A 25,300-nucleotide genomic window follows, 5' to 3' on the forward strand; every position below is an offset into this window, starting at 1 on the left:
TCTGGTCGAAGGTTAGTGGTGGCAATCTCAGGTGGAAAAATAAGCCGTTGACCAACATCTGCCAGCATTTTCCAGTCTCTAGCAGCTTCCAGTTGTCCTGGGCGAGGATTGGTTTTAACACCTTTTCTTGGTGGTTGCTCTCCTGGGCGGAGGAATGTTGTCTTTTGTGTGTAATGTTTTGATGGAACAGGTGACAACTTATTGGTCATGTTACGCTTGTCTTCCAATGCTAAGGCCAAACATCGCAACACCATCGCAAAACCGTCCTTGGCTAAGAGCCACCTTACATCCTGTCAAAATGTGCCTTAATGTTGCAGGTGATGAACACAAAGGACATGAGGGATCCTCTCCTACCCAGAGGTTTAGGTTCTGTGGTGATGGGAGAACATCATATGTTGACCTGATGAAGAAACTGATCCTGCTCTGTTCCATTGACCATAGGTCTTGCCAGCTAATTTTGCGTTGTTCCACACTCTCCCATCTCATCCATTCTCCCTGCTTGGCCTGGGAAATGGCCTTTATACACCTCATCCTCTCCTCCTGCTTTTGCACCTCGTTGACTACCAGCTTCCTCCTTTGAGCTGGGGCTGCCTTGTGCCATGTAGGAGAAGCTGAACTGAAACCAAGACCCCCTCTTCCATACTGAACTTGCCCCATGATATCACCAATTTGAAGGGCAGCCTTTGCATCTTCCACAGCTTTCTTTGCCGCCCCCTTTCTTCCAGTTTTCAACACAGGTGCTGCCTCCCTTACGCATTTATCGCGTGACTCTACTAATGTCATTTCCAGTCTGACAAGTTGAAAAGAAAGTTACATGAACTATTACCTGGTGGACAGTCCCGCCATTCTCCGTTCCATAGTGACAGCTTTCCTCCATACATATGCAGTTCCTCTGGTGTTGCAGGACGGAGGTAGTCTGATACTCTGGTTTTTGTGTGACACTGTGTCTCTCTCTGTATTTTCCACTCTGGCGCCTCTCTTAGCTTACCACAAACCTGCATTCCTCTCTCAACACCGATGGCACTGTTCATACAAACACAGTGACGCAGGTTCATTTGGTTTACTTTTCCTTCCCTTTCCCCTTCCTCTTCCCCTCGCTATCCCACCCCCATATAACTTTTCAATAGGAGCTCTGCCAAGCCTGAGACACTGCGTGTGCTTCCTGTCACTTACAGCAGAGGAGATCTGAGCAGCTCGAAGAGGAGAATGGCGCGAATGGACATGCCTTTTGTTTGTCAGTTTTCTATGAAGTGGCTCCAGCTTATCTTTCTCAGAACAGCCCTCTGCTCTGCTATCTGGGGAGAGAGTCCCAGTGAAGTGCTCTTAACTGTCAAGACATGTGCTTACAGAGCAGTGGACACACAGACAGAGAGAGAGAGAAAGACAGACCGAGAGAGACAGACAGACCGACAGACTCCATGAAACTCTGTAATACTCTCAGTAAGTTGTGCTGGAGAATGTCCTGACCAAGTTTCATCACAAATTGAGCTAATGGTTCACTGGATGCATGTGAAACGCTAAGCATGCCAGGCAGACAGACAGACAGACCTCTTCCACATTATCCCCAGGTTTTGATACACTCAATGTCTTGCACAAGCTAGAGTTCAGTTCTTAAAAACCTAAAAGGGGGGATCAAGATATTCAAACCCAGATGATATTACAGCACAGAGCGAGAGAGAGAGAGAGAGATGAAAGTTCTGGAAGTTACTGATAATCATCTCCAATAAAAACTAAACAATACAACAACACAGAGTAAAAATCAGACTCGTTTGCATGGTCATTATTCTCAACATAATTTATTGCACAAAATCAACGGAACTGAACGGAATTGAATATAAATCCTGTTTCAACAGATCAGACAGAAACAAAGCAGTTATCTCTTCAGGGATAAATATCTTTACAATTCTACACACATTCTGTACATCAAGGGATATGTCTCAGTCCTCTACTATCCCTCTCCCTCACTCCTTTCCTTGTTATTCCTCTATTCCCCCTCTTCCCCTCACCTACCCTTGCCCATATCTCCTCTCTCACCTTCCCTCCCTACTATCCTATCTGCTGTCCCTCCCCTCTCCTCTCTTACCTTCTCTTCCTCCTCTGCCCCTTCTCTTTTTACTTCTTCCCATCCTTCTCCTCACCCATTCTCTCCCACTCCCCTACTCCCTCATCTCCCTCCCGTCTTCACCCCCTCATCCTCTTCTCCCCTCTCCCTCTCTCACAGTCCATACACACTCTCATCACTGTACGCTACGTAGAGGAAAAAATCGTCTTCATGATTTTCCTGCAGAAAAAAAGAGAGAAAGAAAGAAGAGATCAGTGTGCATGCTCTAATTCAGAGCTTCAACAGAGCCCAGAGGACAAACTCAATCAACACTGCAGGCAGATCTGTGCACTCCATTCAGCAGAGCACAGCACAGCACAGCACAGAACTGAACAGCAATAACATTGCTTGTATGACTTATTTCCATATAATAAATATGATAACTATTTAATTAGTTAATTACTTAAGATGCAAACAGAAAAACACACTCTCATGCAGACAGTCAGACACAGGGACAGACAGGCATACACACTCATAGACACACAGACAAACCCCTAGAGACTGACAAGCACAGACACACACACAGACACACACAGAGACACACACACACACACTCCCAGACACGGAGACAGAAACATAAACACACAGACTGACAGACACACACACACACACACACGGAGACAAACACAGACAGACAGACAAGCACAGGCACACACTCACAGAAACACACAGGTAGACAGACAGGCAGGCAGTGTGGAGTGTCACCTGGTACAGAAGGCCCATGGTCGCACTAGTTGGGGGGATGGTGTTGTTGACGAAGAAGAAGAGAGCATCTTCAGGACGCAGGTGAATCCTCTTCCGAATGAGGAAATAGAACTGACCCACTGAGAGAGGAGGGGGAGACAGGGAGAGAGGGAGAAGCAGAAAAAACATATTAAATACAAATGTATATATGACAGACAGACAGACGTCCCACAAGTGCAGTGGCACCTCAAAATGATCTCCACTCACTACCAATGAATTCAGAACCGTTGTCTGGATGGGATACTTGTCCTTCATGTCAATAGGTTCTGTAATATTTGTTATCCAAATCAGAGACGTGACACAGACTTCCAGCTATTCAATCAACTCGTTCTTTATTCTCTTCCCCTGTCCACCAGATGGCAGTCTCATAAACTCACGCAGTCACTTATCATTACATCTCCCCTCTAAAAATGAAATAAAATAACAAACATTTTCAATAAGTCTCTGGCCATCCAATTACTGTATTTTAATGTCAAAATATGTTTATTAAAACTATGTCTAACTATCTAAAGAGCTTGGGTGGACTTCCAAAACTCCTACGGATGAGAGGATTATTCTGCCTCTGTATTTGCACCTGTTTCCTATCTGCAATTACTTTTTGTTTTTTCAATCTTGGTATCTCTCTGGTCTCCGGATTTCTCGTCCACTTGATGTGCGGATTGTTTCTGATACCTTAGTCTGCCCAGACTAAGGTATCAGGTATGAGACTGAATTTGCTCAGTTCTAGGCTGCGTTGTGCCTTTGTGTGTTGAAGCAGTCTCAGAGGGTGTTGTGGATTTTTCTTGCCACTCACTCTCTGGATTCCAGCTGTCAGCAGTCTCCCCCTGTGCTGCTTCTCTGGTCATCATCAAGTGTCTGCGGTTGCGTCTCAGAACTTGACCGTCCGGTGTCTCAACAAGGTATGATCGAGGTGTTTGTGCCAAGTCCTTCACAACAGCCCGATTCCATTTCCCATCCATGTAGCTTTGAACTCGAACGGAATCACCTCTGTTGAGAGCCGGTAGATCCTTCCCATGTTTATCATAGAAAAATTTCTGCTTTTGTCTACTTCTTTCCAGTTGAAGCTTGATTTCAGCTGATGTTTTGTGCATAGTAGGTATTAGTAGTTTTTTAGAGCATGGTAGTTTAGATCGAAGCCTTCTATTCATCAACATTTGTGCTGGGGATCCACATTCTCCAATGGGAGTGTTGCGATACTCTAGAATGCTGAGGTACGGACCACTCCCATCCATTCTGGCTTTGTCTAATAGTCATTTCACAGTCTGTACAGTTTTCTCCGCTAAACCATTAGCTTGCGGATTACGCGGTGAGACAGTTATGTGTTTGTATTCCCATTCTTTTGCGAATTTCTTGTATTCCACACTTGTGAATTGTGGCCCATTGTCAGACTTTATTTCTTCTGGAATCCCATGTCGTCCTAGAATAGATTTTGTGTGGGCGATTATAGTCTGACTCTTTGTGTCTGGCAGTTGAGCTGTCTCAAAGTACCTTGAGTAGTAATCCACAATTAACAGATAGTCACTTCCATGCCATGAGAATAGGTCTGTCCCCAGGATTTGCCATGGCCTTTCTGGGATCTCATGGGGCACTAATGTTTCCTTCTGCTGTGAGTTCCTGTGTTGTAAGCAAATATCACATCTGGACACAGTATCCTCAATGTCACCTGACATTCCCGTCCAGAACATTACTTCCCGAGCCCTCAGCTTACACTTCTCAATTCCCAAGTGTCCCAGGTGAATTCGTTTTAGCATCTCCTGTCTCATTGAAGCTGGTATTATCAACTTGTCATTCTTCATCAGCAATCCATCAGTCTCGCTGAGCTCATCTCTGTGATTCCAGTAGTCTTGTACAGCCATTGGCGCCTCTCCCTTGTTATTAGGCCATCCATTCTGAATGATTGTTCTGAGTGAAATCAAAGTGTTGTCCTTCTCTGTTTCTGACTTGATTTCCTCTAGTTTCTGTTCACTTACAGGGATGTTGGTTAGTACCATATGTATTTGTGCTGTGAGTTCTTCCTCCAGTTTGTCATCTGTGTCATGATCATCTTCATTTAGAAATGCTCTGGAGAGTGTGTCTGCCACATACATCTCTTTCCCAGGTTTGTGTGTCACGGTCAGCTGATATGGTTGTAGTTTCAACAATAGTCTTTGTATTCTGGGTGTAGTACTGCTTAGTGGTTTCTTGAAGATAGACATAAGCGGTTTGTGGTCTGTTTCCTTGCCATAAATAAACTGGTGGAATCTTTGGCACCCAAATACTATGGCAAGTGTTTCCTTCTCTATCTGGGCATAATTAGTCTGTGCTTTTGTTCGTGCTTTTGATGCATAAGCTACAGCCAAATTATTCTGCATCAATACTGCTCCTAATCCTGATTTGGAGGCATCCACTGATATTTTCACTGGCTGTGACACATCATAGTATTTCAGTGAGGTTTCAGCTTTGTCGATTAGTGTTTTCTTTATGTTCTTCACTGCGTCTTCATGAGTTTTCTCCCAGTGCCATGCAATGTCCTTCTGAAGAAGTTCTCTGAGTGGGTCTGTTAAGTTGGATAGGTGCGGAATGAACTTTCCCAGGTAAGTAACCATTCCAAGAAAACTTTCAAGCTCTTTCCTATCCTTTGGTGGTTCCATCTCTGCAATGGCTTGTACCTTGCTTGGATCTGGCTTCACTCCTTGCTGATTGAGTGTGTGGCCCAGGTACTTGACCTCTTTGATTCTTATTTTGCTTTTCGCAGCATTAAACTTTAGGTTCATCTGTCTAGCTGTCTCTAGTACCTGTCTGAGTCTGGAGTCATGCGCCTTTTGATCTTTCCCAAAAATTAGGATATCATCAATGTAGGTTACAACTCCTTCTAGGTCTTCAAACAGCTGGGTAATGCGTTTGTGAAATACTTCTTGTGCGCTGTTTATTCCAAAAGGAAGTCTTAAGTACCTATACCTCCCAAATGGAGTGTTGAATGTGGTGAGATATGATGACCCTTCAGTGAGTGGTATTTGCCAGTAGCCACAGCTGGCATCCAGTGTGCTGAACCATGTAGATCCTGCAAGTTTGCTTGTTAGCTCGTCTACAGTGGGAATTTGAAAATGCTGTCTGCATATGGCTGCATTCAACTCTCTGGGGTCAAGACACACTCTGAGACTTCCGTTTGTCTTCTCCACAATTACCATAGAATTGACCCATTCTGTTGGCTTGTCTACTTTCGCAATCACTTCTAGTTCCTCCATTCTCTCGAGCTCACTCTTCAGCTTGTCTGTTAAAGTTATTGGTATCTTCCTGGGTGCATGCACAACTGGAATTACATCTGTTTTTATCTGTATGTGGTATGGTTCACTGAGGCAGCCAATGCCTTTGAACACATCACTGTAATTTTTAATGACACTGTCTTCCTGGTCTGCATCTTCAATGCTCATTATAAGCTTTACAAGCTCTATATTTACACAGTCCTTCAGTCCTAAGATCAGTTCTGAGCTAACATCAGCTACGTAGAACTCACACATGTGCGTGCTGTTCTTGTGCCTGCAGGGTAGCATGCATTTCCCTTTGACTGGCAGTTTGTTTCCCCCATACGTAGATAGACGGCTCTTTGTGCTAATCATTGTAACTGGCGTATTTTTCTTAATCCTGTTAACTAGTTCTTCAGGAATTATATTTGCCTGTGCCCCTGTATCTGTTTTGAATTTGATTCTATGTTGATTTACGTCTAGATTCACATGCCACGCATCTTGCGAATTGGACTGCGTCACTGCTCCTATAAAGGACGTGGCGCTTTCTTCATCAGTGTCGCACTTCACCTCTACATTGTGTACAGTTTTACTCTTGCAGACCTTTGCAAAGTGATTTTTCCGATTGCATTTTTTACACATCTTTCCATAAGCAGGACATTGCCCCCTTTCATGTTCATATCCACAGTAGTTCCAGGCAGATATGCCTTGTTGTATTTGTTAGCAACCTGTCTTGGTTTTGATTTATGTGTTCTCATCTCGTGTGGTTTGTTGGAAATCAAGTTCACAACATGATCCCCTGTCAGTGTTTTCATTTGTTGCTGTGTGCACTCTATAGACTTCTGCAAAGTTAGATTGTCTTCACGTACATCATTCTCCTTCGTACATCATTGCTTACAACCCCCTCTATGATTCTATCACGAATTATACCATCAACAAGGTGTTTGTACTCACAGTTTTTTTAGAGTATCCGGAGATCCGTCAGGAATTGATCAAATGTTTCGTCAGGCTTTTGGACTCGGGTGTTGAAAATGTGACGTTCAAATGTAGTATTTTTTTTTGGAGTGCAGTATTCCTCGAATTTCTTAATTAAGATATCGATTTTGTTTGCTTCCTCCTCCTTGAGAATGAATGTGTTGTATATTTCTTGGGCTTGTTCTCCTGCACAGTGCAGTAGCGTTGCCATTGCACTTCCGGGGGCTTGGTGTCTTTTTCCATTGCACTCATGTAAAGTCTGAATTGTTGAATCCATCGTCTCCAGTTTTCTGAGACGTTTCCTTCAAAATGTAATAGTTTTGGTGGCTGCAGCGTATCCATTGTGTGATGAAAATTCTAAAATTACTTCTGACACCAAGTAATATTTGTTATCCAAATCAGAGACGTGACACAGACTTCCAGCTATTCAATCAACTCGTTCTTTATTCTCCTCCCCTATCCACCAGATGGCAGTCTCATAAACTCACGCAGTCATACTTATCATTACAGGTTCCTGCGGTGGTGACCAACTAGACTGGTCAGTAAATGTATTGGGCTGTTTTGTCACACATACCTGTGAGCTCCGATGGCACAAGGTACTTTCTTTTATCTAGATTCGGAACCCTGGCTTTTGGCGCTTTTTCGACAATCACCTGTAGAGGGCAGAATAGAGAAATATAATTAAATTACAAAGCAAAACAAGACCACAACAAACAGAAATGCAAGTCTTTCTTTCTTTCTTATTGGAGTGCACACAAGCTAAACTGGGAGAATGTAGTAAACTAGCACAGATGAGAAGGAATTATTTTGTAGTATCACACTGAACAGGATTGTGGAGCTCTGTCTGTCTGCAGATAACCAGGCATTGTATTATTAAAGCTGCAGACAGTGTACTCAGCTGCCTCAGTAACAGTGGAGACAGTGTTGGCTCTCCAGTTGTTTCCATTCCCTCGGGTAGTTTTAGCTGCAGGCAGACACACACGCTTCCTTCCTCCTTGAAGCTCTCTATCACTCTGTCTGTCACTCTCATGTGAACTAAACAGACAGACAGACAGACAGACAGACATCCTCCTGTTACGACCTGCAGCAGCAGGGGGTATGATCGGAACGCTGTATATACAGTGAGCTCAGGGAAGAAAAACAGAAATGGAAACAGAGAAATGAACAGAAATGAGATCTCCATTCCCCTTTGTTTACATTGTTGTGTTTTTGTACACTGACAACATTTTACAAGCTCAGAAAGCTGATATTGGGAGGCATGTGAGGGAACAAACTGGGTGGATGGAAGAATGTAAAACCGCAGGTATGGCATTCCACCGTATAAAGAGCAAATTAATAGTGAACATTAAGAACAATAGATGTTTATCAAGAGATAAAACGAGGCAATTAACATGTACATCATATGCCACTATAATAATAATAATAATAATAATAATAATAATACTTACTGGCACTCTGTCGGGATACTTTTTGCGAATTTTTTCGCCTTCTCGTTTCCTATATTCAAATGGGTGGTCTTCTTTGTATAGAAACTTCATAGTGACTAGCTGTGTATTTTTAAAAAATAGTGCGCGGTGTTATGAAATCGCTAGCAACTATGAAGTCTGCAGAATGTCTCTACCAACGATTCCCCAATATGTGATAAAATAACAATATCGATGTATTTGTATTATTATTATTATTATTATTATTATTATTATTATTATTATTATTATTATTATTATTATTATTATATTTTATACTGTACAAAGCTCTTATTGTGTATCTGTCGTTCTTTCTATAACAATCGACAGCTAATATTTTCTCCGCCCCTGTACAATATTCGACGTAGAAAAACACAGCAGCTTTTATTTATCCGCAATAACTGAAACCTTATAATCTTTCTGTTATGAGTTTTTTTTTTTACTTAAATTTTTTTATTCAACGGTTATATTTTCCTTTCCCGTTCCCAGTCGGTGTATCCCTCTTTTCCCTAACGCTTCCAGTTAGTTTGGTGTCTTTAGGTTGTGTTGTGTTTTCTATTTTGCAATAAATCTTAATTGGGTTTTGTATTGATGCAGTGTTTTTCTGTCTGTTGCGCAGTGACTGCGGTGCTTGGGCTATCAAAACAACAGCGCAGTGACGTCACTAAGAAACTCTCTGCAAAGGAGGGGATACCGGGAAGAACCAATACAAACAAAATAATGGGAGGATGTAGAATGAACCAAATCAGCTGCCTTAAAAATGACCGCATCCAAATAGTATACCCTTAAAGAGCTATAAGTTATATTAAATAATAAGTATGTATTTCACTGACAAATTAGTTCAAAGTGCTTACCGTTTAGTTTATTTCAAATGTTTTCGACATCCCTTTTTATTTTGGTTCTGTGTGCCACGGGGCCTAGTGATGATTTTGCAATTCTGCAGTTTAAAAACATTGACAAAAATGCAGACCTGTCAACTCTCCCTATATGCCGGGACTCGTCCGTTGTTTGGACACTTCTCCCGGACAACTCCCTGGACAGATTTTCTCCCGTATTTTTCTCAAAACTCTACTGTTAAAGCCTTTTATGTCATCAAACCTTTAGTTTCTGCAACAGTCATGTACGGTCTGTGGTTTCTGCAATACCCGTCTGTACGTAAAAGGGTTTAGGACCCAGGGGAGCCCTTTGTAAGGCATGCATGCAGTGATGCATTCAGACGTACACACTTGCGATAAGCCCTCCCGGTAAAAAAACAAAACAAAAAACAAACAAACTAAAAAAAATGTATATACATCAAAAAGACAGTCACGCTCAGAAAACCAGCGCTTCAATTAATATTAATCTTTCGTTGCCAAAGAAAAAACGGCTATCAAGACAGTTACATATGCAGAGACCTTTAAATGTTGTGACTAGTTCAGCAAATCTGTAGTAGGCATTATTATTTATTTATTTATTTATTTATTTATTTCTTAGCAGACGCCCTTATCCCGGGCGACTTAGAGTCGTAAACAAATACATTTCAAGAATCACAGTACAAGTATTAATTAAGAGCAAGATAAACTAGATGGTAACTTTACAAGTAAAGTTGTGGTGCTTGCTTTATTGGGAAAGAGGTCAAAGTATCTGATTTGTGTCAAAAGTTACATCGTTTGCAGTAAATAGAATGTTGGAAGTCTGGGAGTTTTTAAACAATGGGGAGCTTTAGAATGTTGAAAAAAGCGAATGAAGATGGACAAAAAAGGACAAAAAGCTTAATAGTTTAAAAATTATAAAAATATATCAAAAAGTTGTATACAAGCACACTATTCCAGACCGGTCTACACGTTTTAAAGTTTGAACGGCATTTCTAGCTTAAATGGTGTAAGAGGAGTAGCGTGCCAAAGAAGAAGAAGAAGAAGAAGAATGTCGAAGATTTAAAGTGGGGACTCTTGCTTCACTAGCCCCACTAAATACAATGACTTCAGTTCTAGTAAGTACATGTATATTACAAAGTACGAATCAATATCAGAGCAGATAACACTGTCAGTGATAGTTACATCAGGATGCGATTAAATGCAAAATACTACAGATTGAATAACACTTGTGGAAGATTACAGTACAGTAAAGTACAGAGTACATGTTCCCAGACTCACAAATTGCATTCTGCAGGGAAGTCTAAAAGTCACACAAATAGTGAAAGGCGATTCTATTACATATTCAGCTTTAGAAATTCAGGTTGATTGATAACGTGTTTATATACAGCAATAGTGTGTTCATTTAATTAAAATAGTAGTTGACAATGAAATGTTACTTGATCCGCCACGTATTGTGCAGTGTAAAGAACAACGTTGTAATACCACGTTTTTGTAAATTTTGGCTTTTTATTTTTTTATGATGGACTTTTTTATGAAGGTTTTTTTTAATTTATTTTTTCTTGTAGGTGGCATAGCTCGTCCTTTGATGACGAGGTCAATGTGCAGTACCAGACTCAGCCTTTAGATGTGTTGTGTGATGAAAGTAACAACACCAGCTGTGTATGCTTTGCTGTCCTGCAAAATCAACTACAGTGGATCTGTTCACAAAGTATTTGCAGCTGCCAAATCAGCCACTTATAGCTACAGTACAATAAGAATGGCAGGGGCCAAGAGAGAATTCGATTGTGAAGCATGTCATGGTGTTTTTTCTGTTTGATGTGTTTCCTATTTAACACTAGAAAGACCAAGGTGGTCATTTTGACCATTTTTGGAATTTAAATTTTAATTGTGATGCGTGTGTTTAAGATATGGAGCTGTGCTTTCCTGGCTTTTCCTAAATATATGTACTAATTACCACGATAAAGAAAGAATCGCATAGCTGCAAAAATTAGTGAGATAAAATACTGAAATACCTATTCTGTCCAGGAGCGGTCAAATTGACTGATACAAATAACCATGAAATGTTGCTGTATTGTTTGTATTTATCAGTCAGGATTTACCGCCATGTATTGAAGTTTGATTATATCAGTCTGCATTCCTCAAGTGAGCGTCTTCTGACATTTCTGTTTTTTTAATGAGCCTCCTGATAGCCCATCAATCAACCTTGACTGACTGTGTGATAGTCAAAGGACCATATGGACAGCTGGAAATACAAAATCAAAATGCATGGCTGAAATCGTGGTGCACACAGGAAGGCTTCACCTTTCTTGAACATTGGAGCACTTTCTACAACAAGGACTATCTATACAGGTGGGACGGACTGCACTTAAACAGAAAGGGAACCAATCTACTTGGAGAAAGGATCCTTCAGGCGGTACAGAAGCATTTAAACTAGAAAGGAAGGGGGGAGAAAACAAAAAAACAGAAGGGAGACCACATCAAAACAAGGGCAACAACTCAGGTAAGACCACTATTAAATGTATTTATCTTAATGCTAGAAGTCTCAGAAACAAAATGTTAGAATTGAAGCTACTGCACTAACAAGTAACTACGATGTGATAGGTGTTACAGAAACTTGGTTGTCTGAGAGTGATGGAGACGAATATAATATTAGTGGGTACACACTGTATAGGAAAGACGGAGGGGTAGCGCTATACATAAGAAATAGCCTTGAAGCCCAGGTGTTAAATCAGGACAAAGAAAACAATGCAGAATCACTATGGGTCAGAACAATGGACACAAATTCAAAGGGCATAATAATAGGAGCAAATTCAGACGCTGAGCAAAATAATCTGTTATACAATGACATTCGAAATGCGTGTAGAAAAGGAGAAGCCATACTAATGGGGGATTTCAACTTCCCCTGTATAAAATGGGAAAACCCAATGGGGGGCACGGCGGACGAAATTGAAATGGTGGAAATGACAAATGACTGCTTCCTAACGCAATTTGTCAAGGCACCGACTAGAGGGGAGGCATGCCTTGATTTAGTCTTTTCAAATAATGAAGACAGAATAACTAAAACAGAGGTCAGAGAGCCATTGGCAAACTCAGACCACAACATGGTCTCATTTGAAATGTTTTTTAAAATCCCAAAAGTAATGACTAAAGCTAAGGTTTACAATTTTAGAAAAGGAAACTACGAAGGTCTGAAACAGAGACTAGTAGAAGTAGATTGGAGTAAAATAGAGAAAACATCCACAGAAAAAGGGTGGCTGTTTTTTAAAAATGTAGTACTAGAGGCACAAAACAATTACATCCCAAAAGTAGACAAATCTAAATCTAAAACAAAATGGCCAAAATGGTTTAATAGATCAATTAAAATAAATATTCAGCGAAAAAAGGCACTTTACAGAGCATTTAAAAGGTACCAAAAACAAAGCATACAGAAAGAGTACTTGGAACTGCAAACACAAGTCAAAAAGGAAGTTAGAAAGGCCAAGAGAGAGATAGAAATCAATATTGCTAAGGGGGCTAAAACCAATTCCAAAATGTTTTTCCAATATTATAACAGCAAGAGAACATTCAAAGAGGAGGTTAAATGTCTAAGAGACACAAATGGCAAAATCATAGATGAAGAAAAAAAAATAGCAAATATATTAAATGATTACTCTTCACAGGTTTTTACAAAGGAGGACACGGACAACATGCCCCACATGTCGACCTGTTCCTATCCAGTTTTAAATAACTTTAGCATAAAAGAGGCAGAAGTGTTAAAGAGACTAGGAGCTCTTAAAATAAACAAATCCCCTGGGCCAGATGAGATCCTCCCAATAGTACTCAAAGAAATGAAAGAAGTTATTTACAAACCGCTAACCAAGATCATGCAACAGTCTCTTGACACAGGGGTTGTACCAACAGACTGGAAAATAGCAAACGTAGTACCAATCCACAAAAAGGGAGACAAAACCGAACCAAGTAACTACAGACCAATAAGCCTGACTTCTATTATATGTAAACTTATGGAAACTATAATAAGATCCAAAATGGAAAATTACCTATATGGTATAATATAGGTAATTATAGGTAATATCCTGGGAGACAGCCAGCATGGTTTTAGGAAAGGGAGATCATGTCTAACTAACCTACTTGACTTTTTTGAGGATGCAACATTGAAAATGGATAACTGCAAAGCATACGACATGGTTTATTTAGATTTCCAGAAAGCTTTTGACAAAGTCCTGCATAAAAGATTAATTCTCAAACTGAACGCAGTAGGGATTCAAGGAAATACATGCACATGGATTAGGGAGTGGTTAACAGGTAGAAAACAGAAAGTACTGATTAGAGGAGAAACCTCAAAATGGAGTGAGGTAACCAGTGGTGTACCACAGGGATCAGTATTAGGTCCTCTGCTATTCCTAATCTACATTAATGATTTAGACTCTGATATAGTCAGCAAACTTGTTAAATTTGCAGACGACACAAAAATAGGAGGAGTGGCAGACACTGTTGAAGCAGCAAAGGTCATTCAAAATGATCTAGACAGCATTCAAAATTGGGCAGACACATGGCAAATGAAATTTAATAGAGAAAAGTGTAAAGTATTGCATGCGGGCAATAAAAATGTGCATTATAAATATCATATGGGAGATAGTGAAATTGAAGAAGGGAACTATGAAAAAGACCTAGGAGTTTATGTTGACTCAGAAATGTCTTCATCTAGACAATGTGGGGAAGCTATAAAAAAGGCTAACAAGATGCTTGGATATATTGTGAGAAGTGTTGAATTTAAATCAAGGGAAGTAATGTTAAAACTCTACAATGCATTAGTAAGACCTCACCTAGAATATTGTGTTCAGTTCTGGTCACCTCGTTACAAAAAGGATATTGCTGCTCTAGAAAGAGTGCAAAGAAGAGTGACCAGAATTATCCCGGGTTTAAAAGGCATGTCGTATGCAGACAGGCTAAAAGAATTGAATCTATTCAGTCTTGAACAAAGAAGACTACGCGGCGATCTGATTCAAACATTCAAAATCATAAAAGGTATAGACAATGTCAACCCGGGGGACTTCTTTGACTTGAAAAAAGAAAAAAGGACCAGGGGTCATAAATGGAGATTAGATAAAGGGGCATTCAGAACAGAAAATAGGAGGCACTTTTTTACATAGAGAATTGTGAGGGTCTGGAACCAACTCCCCAGTAATGTTGTTGAAGCTGACACCCTGGGATCCTTCAAGAAGCTGCTTGATGAGATTCTGGGATCAATAAGCTACTAACAACCAAACGAGCAAGATGGGCTGAATGGCCTCCTCTCGTTTTTAAACTTTCTTATGTTCTTATGTTCTTATCACCTGTGTGAGCCACTACTTTTTTCCTCTATGTTTTAGATGCACGCTGGTTACTATATACAGGGATCATACAGTTTAATTTAAGGAGTTTAACAGTTTTCAATGTTGATGATGCTAATAACCAACTGTAAAAATAAGGCTTATTAGCAAAAATCAAAATTAAGCTCACTTTTCATGTATAGATTAGCTCTGGCAGTAAACTTTCTTATTCAATGTCACCAAGTCGGTTTGGGCTGCTGTATACGAGTGCTTCATTCTAGTGATGTGCAGTTTGTGAATGATTCGTTGTTTTTAAAAGACTCATTACGGTGAATCACAGGAATCGGTTTAGAATTCTGTTTGAATCAATTCATTTGATTCACCATATCAAACACGCTACATGACACAAGTCAACTTACCAGCCCAACAACTCATGAAATGATTACTCTCCAATCTACCGATCATTCTGAAATTTCCAACTGTAGTCTACACAGAGCCCACAATTATTATACACATGAGTAACAATAAACATACCTCTTATTAAGAGACAAATGTTTTGGTTTTCCCAGATTTAGGCAAATGTGTAACATTGTACTTTGTATTATTATTATTTATTTCTTAGCATTATAGCAGCTGGGGACATGAGCTGCATTCATTCATATGTGTCATCTAGCTAACTGAAAACCCCAAGTTGTATTTATTTAAATGTACATGTCTACTACAGTTAGCACTCACATATCCAACCCTATAAAATGTTGACTGCAGTGACGGTTAAATGCGTGTGACGCATATCTGATTATTTCATTTTGGCCCGTTCCAACCCTTATATCTTTTTTGTGTTCCCTGAAAAACTGACAATATCAAAAATACATATCTGAAAGGACTGTGTTTTAAAATAAGTAGGCTTCTATTTAGATGTACTATATTGGTTTTGTAGGTACAGTACTATATTTTTAACAGAAGTAGTATTTTAATTCAGAACGATATGATTCTGAAAATATCACTTGCCAAAACTAAAGAGACAACACGTTAACTGTAATACAGTACATACTTTTAAATCCGGTACGTATTGTAGCAGTATGTAAAATTCTCCATTAACGACTGACAGGGTGGCTGTGCGGTGACGTCAGGCCAGAAGCAGGAAGGGAAACACTGACACCGGGGAAGTACTGCAGTTCAAAAATACGTGGGGCGCTGTTTATTTAAATAACAAAAATAAAATAAAAAGGTTTAAACAGAAAACACAGTGCTCACAGAGCGAAATAAAATATTTAAACAAAACAAATCTCGAACACAAAATAAACAATACCGGTCAGGCTGGGCAGTAGCCTTCACTAATCTGGTATTTCTTTTAAGTTTTGTTTTCTGTTTCGTTTTCTCGTTTTCTCGTTTTCTCTCTTGCTCCTCTTGCTCTCCACTCTCGCTCCTAACACCCACCTTGAGTGCAGAGAGCTGCAGGCTTTTATATTAGTGACCGAGGGATTAACTACCTATCAATTATTTAATAATCCCCCGGTCACATTCTGCACAGGTTTTCTAATGTGGACGGGGTTTCCCATCCACACTGCTAAACAGTGTGAAACAAAAACAAACAAACATTCGGCTACACCGTCATATTTAAATACAATAAATACAAAAACAATACCGATGGCGCTTCGCCGTCATATAAATACAATAATAATAATCATAATAATAATAAACCACAAATACAAAATAATAAACTGCACAGGGGCAGAGGGGGAGACCCCGTTCTAAAAATAAATAAAGAAAACACTGTACAGGGTTCCTCGCCCTGTTACAACGACCTAACAGCAAAATGAAGTGTAAATGTTATCCATGCACAGAACTGCATAAAACATAAAAGCAATGCAATTTAGCAAAACCAAAAGATTAAAAAACAACAACAACACAGTTTCCAGAACAGTATCCAAAGTCTGTATTCAAATTGCAGAATATAGTGCTTTATAAGGTCCTAATGTCACAGTTCACTTGCAAATGAAAATGCACAAAAGCAACAAAAGATCACAGATTAAAAATAAAGAAATACATCACAGTATCTAAAACTGTTTAATGATTAACTGTTACATTACCCTAGCTTGTCTCTTTCGCTTTGTTTTGGCTGTTTTTGTCAGGTGAAACTGGAGGAAGCGCTGTGTAACTGCACAATACAAGACAGACTGATTTGGCATTAGAAATTATATATATATATATATATATATATATATATATATATATATATATATATATATATATATAGTGCCATGAAAAACTATTTGACCCCTGTCTGATTTTCTGCATTTTTGTATATTTTTGACACTGAATGTAGCTCTTCAACCAAAACCTAATATTAGATAAAAGGGACCCTGAGTGAACAAATAACACACAAACTAGATACATATTTCATTTATTTATTAAAGAAAGTTATGCAACACCCAAATGCCCCTGTGTGAAAAAGCAACCACCCCCTTAAACTCAATAACTAGTTACGCCACCTTTAGTAGCAATAACTGCAACCAAACGCTTCCTGTAGTTATTGATTAGTCTATCAGCGCTGTGGAGGAATTTTGGCCCACTCCTCCATGCAGAACTGCTTCAACTCAGTGACATTTGTGGGTTTTCGAGCATTAACTGCTCGTTTCAGGTCCTGCCACAACATCTCAATGGGGTTTAGGTCTGGACTTTGACTAGCCATTCCAAAACCTTTAATTTCTTGTTCTTCAACCATTCAGATGTAGACTTGCTTGTGTGTTTCGGATCATTGTCTTGTTGCATGACCCAGCTGCACTTCATCTTCAGCTCACGGATGGATGGCCTGACATTCTCCTGTAGAATTCTCTGATACAGAGCAGAATTCATGGTTCCTTCAGTGATGGCAAGGCGTCCAGGTCCTGATGCAGCAAAGCATCCCCGAACCATGACACTACCACCACCATGCTTGACCGTTGGTATGAGGTTCTTACTGTGGAATGCAGTGTTTGGTTTTCGCCCAGACATAACAGGGCCCATGTCGGCCAAAAAAGTTCCACTTTTGACTCATCTGTCCATAGAACATTGTTCCAGAACTCTTAAGGATCATCCAGGTGCTTTTTGTCAAACTTGAGATGAGCATTCATGTTCTTCTTAGTGAGGAATGGTTTCTGCCTTGCTACTCTGCCATGAATCCCATTTTTCCCAGTGTCTTTCTGATGGTGGAGTCATGAACACTGACCTTAGCTGAGGCGAGAGAGGCCTGCAGATCCCTGGATGTTCTAGGGTTCTTTGTGACTTCCTGGACGATTTTACGCCCTGCTCTTGGAGAGATTTTGGCAGGACGGCCACTCCTGGGAAGATTCACTACTGTCCCAAACTTTCTCCATTTGGACAATATGGCTCTGACTGTGGTTCGGTGGAGCCCCAGAGCCTTTGAAATGGCTTTGTAACCCTTTCCAGACTGAAAGGCATCAACAACTTTTTTCCTGAGGTCTTCAGGAATTTCTTTTGTTCGTGGCATGATGTGCCTCTAGAACCTGTGTGCTGACAACTTCACTCTGATGGTAAGGGCCAAAGTTAGTCAGATTTATATTGGGCAGGGTTGGCCCAAATCAGGCCTGGTTGTTAACCAAAGTACTCAAACAGCTGACCCTAATTATCCCTTTAATTGGGTTGAGTTAACTAGGGGGGCAATAACTTTTTCACACCTGAAGATTGCATGTTTGATTACCTTGCACACCAAACAAATGAAAGAAGCACCAAACCTTGGTGTCATTTTTTCTCTCAGACTCCCTCTATATACTACTACAACCCACAAAAAAATCTGACCAAATACAATGTGAAAAATCAGACAGGGGGGCAAATACTATTTCACGGCACTGTATATATATTAAACGAGGGCTGTGACGGATATTCTGATAAATTGTAACATTGAAAAGATGGGCTTTGTATCAGAAAACTGGTGATGGAGTCTGAAATCATGTGTAACGGGTAAGTGCATTAATTTGTTACATATATATTATTATTATTATTATTATTATTATTATTATTATTATTATTATTATTATTATTGATTTCTTAGCAGACACCCTTATCCAGGGCGACTTACAGTCGTAAACAAAAATACATTTCAAGAATCACAGTACAAGTATTAATACAATTAAGAGTAAGATAAAATACAATGACTTCAGTTCTAGCAAGTACAAGTATATGACAAAATACAATTCAGTAACGGAGCAGATAACAGTGTCAGTGATAGTTACATTAGGATATAATTAAATACACAATACTAAAGATTAAATAACACTTGTGACAGACTCTAAAGTACAGGATTAAATGCAGTAAAATAGGGAGCAGATAAGAGCAAGTAAAGCGCATTTAAGGAAGAGAGATAAGTGTCCAGAGGGAAAAGAGGAGTTCTACAGGTGCTGTCTGAAGAGGTGAGTCTTGAGGAGGCGCCAGAAGGTGGTCAGGGACTGGGCAGTCCTGACATCTGTAGGAAGGTCATTCCACCACTGCGGGGCGAGGGTGGAGAAGGAGTGGGTTCTGGAGGCAGGGGAGCATAGAGGAGGTACAGACAGTCTTCTAGTGCAGGAGGAGCGGAGAGGTCGACTGGATGCGAGCGGTGATCGGGAGCCAGTGGAGTGAGCGGAGCAGTGTAGTTGCGTGGGAGAAGCGAGGCAGAGAGAACACCAGGCGAGCAGCGGAGTTCTGGATGAGCTGGAGCGGACGGGTGGCGGACTCAGGGAGGCCAGCCAGGAGGAAGTTGCAGTAGTCTAGGCAGGAGAGTACCAGGGCCTGGACCAGGAGCTGGGTGGCGTAGTTGGTGAGGAAGGGTTGGATTCTTCGTATGTTGCTCAGGAAGAATCGGCAAGTGCGTGCCAGAGTGGAGATGTGCTGGGAATAAGAGAGGCAGGGGTCCAGGGTGACTCTGAGGTTCTTAGCTGAGGAGGAGGGAGAGAGTGTGGTAGATTCCAGAGGAATGGAGATAGAGAGATCAGAGGAGGAGGGGGAGGAGGAGGAGGGAATGGAAAGGAGGTCAGATTTAGAGAGGTTGAGTTTGAGGTGATGCGAGTGCATCCAGGAGGATATAGCAGACAGACAGGTAGAGATACGGGAGGGGATGGTGGAGTCAGAGGTGGGGAAGGAGAGGAAAATCTGAGCATCATCAGCATATAAATGGTATGAGAAACTGGTGATTGGTTTTATTCTTTAATAAGGGTGGTAAAACATGACTGATATCCGAGTGCTGACTGTATAGTCAGTTGTTTATGTATTATTTTGAAGTGCACGTGGTGTGCGTGTGCTGAGCACTGCTTATTTCATAGTCAAGGTTGCCTTTGCCTTTTGCTGTTCTTGTCTCTGATTCATCGTTACCGGGAAACCGGTGGGTTTAGATCGTATTGTTGAGAAAGTTATGAAACTTAATCCCAAATCTGCCATGTTGGCTCCAAATGCTCTATAGTTTAGTACATGTTGCAGACTCTATGTTGGAGCCACAATGGTGTCAGTTTCATAATCTCGACTATTGAAAAAATTTAGTATGCAAACACACACAGAAGACATTAATAAAAGGTAGTTAAAAATGTATCGAAACCCTGGAAGTCTGGCTAGATCCCGCGACAGACACATGAACTGGCAGAATAAATAACACATATTAATTGCTACACTTGTATATTGTACAATCCCGTATAAAAAGAGAAGTAAGACATCGACTATCTTAATTTCATTTACACTATAGCTTCTACTTTTTCATTTTTGTCAAAATTTCAGGTTATTAAATAGGTTGTAGTTAAAGCTAAATGACATAGTTTAAAATAAATAGTTAACACTTAAGCTTTCTCTTTAAGGATTTTTTTTACTAAAACGTAGTTACTTTTAGAAAGTATAATACAATTTCATATGTAAACCCAGTGATTCAGCCAAGATGTAATTGTTTTGCGTCAGTGAATCAAACAATGAATCTTTTGAACTGATTCACCAAACTGAACTGAATCAAATGAATCGAGTCAGTAAAAAGAATCGAATTGCACATCACTGCTTCATTCTAAATGCAGTATAACAAAATTCAGTGTTTCAATCAGTATTGCGAGCAATAGTCCAATAATTTAGTATAGTAAATCAAATTACAGATTAAAGGGGAAAAAGTAAAATAAATAAATAAAATAAATCCAGTCCAGCATAGCTGATCTTGAACAAAACTTGAAAAACTAAATAAAATCAATGTTAAATGAGATATTATACTGTCTACAAGCAAGTTATTCCATCAGTTAGACTCAAATGATTCCTTTAGTTCTTTCAATTTGTCTTCTAGCTCCACCTCCACAGGTTTAAGTTGTTCTTGCTTTTCCTTGGCAGTTCTTCTCAAACTATTTGATTTAAAATTAAACTCAGTTTGCCAGTTCCTTCAGCTTTTTCTGCACAGCTGTCAGCTGATTTCATGAGGACTTGGACATCTTCCTCCATTCGCTTCTTTTTTACACTGATCTTTCAAACCTCTTCCATCAAGGACCTTTTCTGTTGATTTTTCTTCTGAGCCTCCTTTTCTCTGCGTTGGTCCTCCAGATATGTCTGGTACTTCTGCCTAGCACCTGCTGCTGAAAGGAGCAGCTCTTTGGAGTAACTGATGTTAAGCACACCTCCCACACTGTGAACATGGTCATTAATGATACGCTGTGCGCTATCAGGGATTGCTCAGCAAGATTTTCCACCATCACTTCTTTGTTCACTGAAATCCATGCTCAACTGTTACTTGTCCATGTGACAGGATAATAGCGTCATAAAAGAATGTATCCAATCTATCAACCTCAGGTCTGCAGCTACTAAAGGAAGAGGAATCTCATAAAAATGGCTAAATTCCTTCAGAAATTCCTCCAGATGACACCTGCTTCCTGGGATGAGACCTGCTTCAGCCAGTAGCCACAGAACACAGGTCAGTTTTCTGTTACATGCTTCTTTATTAGAAATGAGAATCCTAGGATGAAAAATTGAATTGTATTTTGTTCACGTTTCTCACCAGAAGGTAATGCAGTGTGCATTTCAATAGCAGTTTAGTTACCATGTTCAGCAGAAAAGACTTGCAGTTACACATGAATTCCAAAAGTTGTTTGTCAGATGTTTGCTGCTTTGCTTTGAGTTCCATCAGAATTATTTCTGTAACAAAGCCAACATTCAGTTTGGATACATCCATGTGGTTTGTTGGGTTTTGGATGTCAATTTTTAGAAGTTTAGATGCAGATGTGGTATCTCTCATTATTTCATCTTTCCATCAGTCCCTTGATCAAAGACGCCATGTCACTGGAGAGAAATGGTAGCATTGGTTTGTTTGTCTGGTGAAGTTTTAAGAATGGTTTGATTTCTCTGGCAATCAACAAGAAAAAGTTCAGCTTGGCCATGAAACAAACATCTTTACTAACTGTCTGGACATGCCTAAATGATTTGTTGATTGCCTCTGTAACTTTTCCAGATTTTGCTGCACTCACATACTGATCAACATAAGGTATGATGTGAAGGATTCTCTCAGCAACCTCAACATTTTCAAGCCATCTGTGTCTGCAGATGTCCAGGGGAAAACTTGTGCAACCTGTCACAGTTATGAAGTCTTCACGACAAGCTGGTGAATCTAAACAGCCATCGCAGACTTGAAGGGGCATGGTCAATTTCCCAATCTGTTGCTGCACATTCACCTTGGAATGAATTGTGCAGTACATTTAAGCCAAAGCTCCCTGTGAGAGGGGAGGGATTTGGACTGATCGTCAGGTGCATGCGGGAGCCTGTAGGGGGTTCGTATTCTCTGTGTATTCCCACGCTGTCAGGCAATGTTTTGTTGACAGGTCTCAGCTGTGAGGAAATCGGCTGATGTTCTGTCATTGGCTGGGGGGTGGGACTACACGGGGTGAATGAATTAATAAAAAGGCGCAGTTTTGTATCCTCTCTGGCTCATACAGGAAACATAGTGGAGCATGACTTCACGGCCGAATCCTGAACAGTCAGAGGCTCCGGAGCAGCAACTCGGAGAGACGGAGTGGCAATTCAGCGCAAGGCTTACAGACCCGGGGTGCAAGCAAGCCACACGGGTTTATTTACTGGGAGACTGTTTTTAGTGAGTGAGTTTAGCGGGACTGAGTCGTCCCACAGTGTATGAGAGGGTGCAGAACAGTGCCTGTTCCTCAGGGCTCCCACCACTAGAAGGAGCAATGAGCCGCGGTAAAAACCTGCACACTTTATTTTGTAGTTTTTCCTTAAAGTATTTTGTTTTCCTTTTTCCTTTCGCCTTTTCCCTTATTGTTCCTTTGGATCACACACCTGTGTGTGTTGTATGAAGACAGGGCACAATACCATTGTTGGTAGAGTTCCCTGAACTATAACAAAACACCTGCCAACCAAGCTCACCCTAATAAATCTGGGCGCCTGTGCCGGCGTTTCATATTTGACCTTTGTGTCTGTCTTATGTCTTCCCACACCCTACCACACTCCCACATTGAGCATGTTCTTACTTGTTTGCTTTTCAATGTTTTCTTGCAACATGGAGTACAGCTTCCAATTAACATTAGGTCCATCCATGGAGAGTTGCACAAGATTATTGAAGCTTAAGTCCACACACACTGTTTCAAATTTCTCATAAATCTGTTCAGATGTATGATGACCCATGAAGTAGGATGTCAAGTATCTTGACACAATTCTCATTCCAGAATCTGATGACTGGACACAATTCTCATTCCAGAATCTGATGTGGACATCTAGCTGACTACTTTGCATCTCACAGTTCAAACTCTCATCAAACAGCAAAACATATCCTGACTGTTTCTTGGCTTTGTTTTTTAGCAGAGAAATGAAGTGGGTCGCTATCCCAAATGTTGCAAGGTATGCTGTTTATTTTTTCCCCACAAGTGAGCTGTTTAGCTATTGCACCAATTAAACAAATTATAAAATGCTGCTGATCCCTTCACATGACTAGTGATTACTTTGGCTGTCCAGCAAATTTCTGCAACCAAAGCTGGATTTGAACTCACAAAAGACTGCATGGTGCTTGCTGATGAGGTTGACTATTTAGTTGCAAGTTGAGATGCAACAATTGAACTTGTAGTTGACATGGAAGTTACAGTTGATGTGGTATTGGCAGTTGACGTTGATGGCATTAAGAAATCGCCAATTCTTGGCCCTGCTTTCCCATACTGTTTTATGTAGTCCTGATGCTTCTTGCCTTTAAAAATAAATAAAAAATTAAGTTAAATGAATTCATTTGTTTATTTGTTGCAAGTAATGATAAACGGTGTTTGCGTACAGTATTTGGTTAGGGCTGAAAGTTACGGCTGGCCCAGACTCCCTAAATATTGAAACCTGAAGTTACATTTTGTAATTTAGTGGTTTACCTATTCAGATAAAGAACTAACACAATATGTTAGAGAACTTCAAAAGGAACCTAGAGCAAATCCTTTTTTTTCTTTTTAATGTAATAGTAGCTCTAATTAAGAACTCAATTTGTTTACAGAGAATAAGGCTTTAAGAGAATAAGATCTTAAGGGTGAAGGTAGAAAAGGCGGTGAGTGTGTGTGTGTTATTTTATTCATATTAGCATAAAAGCATTTGTCAGACTTCAGACAATCAATCAAACCACGGTTAGTCGAGTTTACAAGTCCTTACAATGTTTATTTATTTAGCAGTTTTACTTTTTTTTAAATGTCACTAAATGTCAGTGTCAAGACATGTGGAGCTAAAGTAGGTACGCTCATAGCTACAGTGGAGCTAAGCAGAGATGCACATAGCAACAGAACGCTGACATGTCATGTGACTCAGGGATGCACACAGCAACAGACGCTGACATGTCATGTGACTCAGGGGGTGAGTTGGCATGACACCGGAAGATTCTGCGTACACAATGATTCGACGCTGACAATATAGCGTTACCTTACAGCATATCAAAACAGCCAAGAAGATTGTCAACAAAATAATTACTGTGATAAAAAATCCTGATAAAATTCAGGGATGACAAACCAATCAAAATGCATTTCACTAAAGCTCCTATAGAAATGATTTTTGAAGGCTGCATTGCATTTGAGTATCCATGGTCTCAGATAGTGTTTACTGAAGATTACCGTATATCGGATTTGAAGCGCAAAGCCCAAGAAAAAAATACTCTTCATTTATTAAATGACTGATCCCCCAACAACAGTAATAATAATAATAATAATAATAATAATAATAATAATAATAATAATAATAGTTAACATCATTTTGTTGTCATTGACACTTTACTGTAAAATACACATGATAGATATATATATATATAGTGTAACGACCTCGAGAGGTGGCGGACTCCCTTAAGAATCTCGGAGGACCTCCGTGATGGACAGGTGGCGAGAATGTTAGATTACTTACCGTAACCCTGGTTCCGTGAAAGAGAAGACGACCACCAATGAACATTATGTATGGGATATGCCTGCCCATTGGGTAGGTAACACTGCTGATAGGCCCCTTCCTGGGATGATGCACTCAGTTCCACCTACCGAGGGAATAAAACTGTCATCCTAAGGAAGCCATTTCTCTTTTTCCATCGAACCCGTGAAGGCGACTGATGCGACCTCGCGGTTGGTGGTCGTCTTCTCTATTATTAACGTTCCCTTTCAATTCGAAGACGACCACCAATGAACATTATGTATGGGAT

General features: G+C 40.2%; 2 protein-coding genes across 5 annotated transcripts in view; one reads left to right on the plus strand and one right to left on the minus strand.

Annotated features, from left to right (window-relative positions):
• Positions 1-1,777: 1,777 nt before the first annotated feature.
• LOC117424537 (gamma-aminobutyric acid receptor-associated protein-like 1) lies at positions 1,778-9,644 on the minus strand. 3 transcript variants are annotated; one of them, XM_058992543.1, is made up of 5 exons: positions 9,603-9,644; positions 8,490-8,588; positions 7,616-7,694; positions 2,807-2,925; positions 1,778-2,281 (listed from the first exon to the last, which is right to left on the minus strand). In XM_058992543.1, the coding sequence occupies exons 2-5, from the start codon at positions 8,577-8,579 to the stop codon at positions 2,216-2,218; spliced, it is 354 nt and encodes a 117-aa protein (XP_058848526.1). In that variant the 5' UTR covers positions 8,580-8,588; positions 9,603-9,644; the 3' UTR covers positions 1,778-2,215. The 3 variants fall into 3 exon arrangements, with proteins under 3 accessions (XP_058848526.1, XP_033896848.1, XP_033896849.1); XM_034040957.3 differs by having other exon boundaries at positions 9,475-9,635; XM_034040958.3 differs by lacking the exon at positions 9,603-9,644 and adding an exon at positions 9,359-9,498.
• Positions 8,108-25,300, plus strand: part of LOC117424538 (gamma-aminobutyric acid receptor-associated protein-like) — a 62,061-nt gene continuing 44,868 nt past the window's right edge. The window contains exons 1-2 of one of the 2 annotated variants that reach the window (XM_034040963.3): positions 9,692-10,473; positions 10,924-11,858. The gene's annotated coding sequence lies outside the window, so the exon portion shown is untranslated. Of the gene's footprint in view, positions 8,345-9,691; positions 10,474-10,923; positions 11,859-25,300 lie in introns of those variants that run through there. The other variant, XM_058992542.1, reaches the window with a different exon arrangement.

This window comes from Acipenser ruthenus, chromosome 19 (assembly GCF_902713425.1).
Source record: "Acipenser ruthenus chromosome 19, fAciRut3.2 maternal haplotype, whole genome shotgun sequence".
Taxonomy (NCBI): domain Eukaryota; kingdom Metazoa; phylum Chordata; class Actinopteri; order Acipenseriformes; family Acipenseridae; genus Acipenser; species Acipenser ruthenus.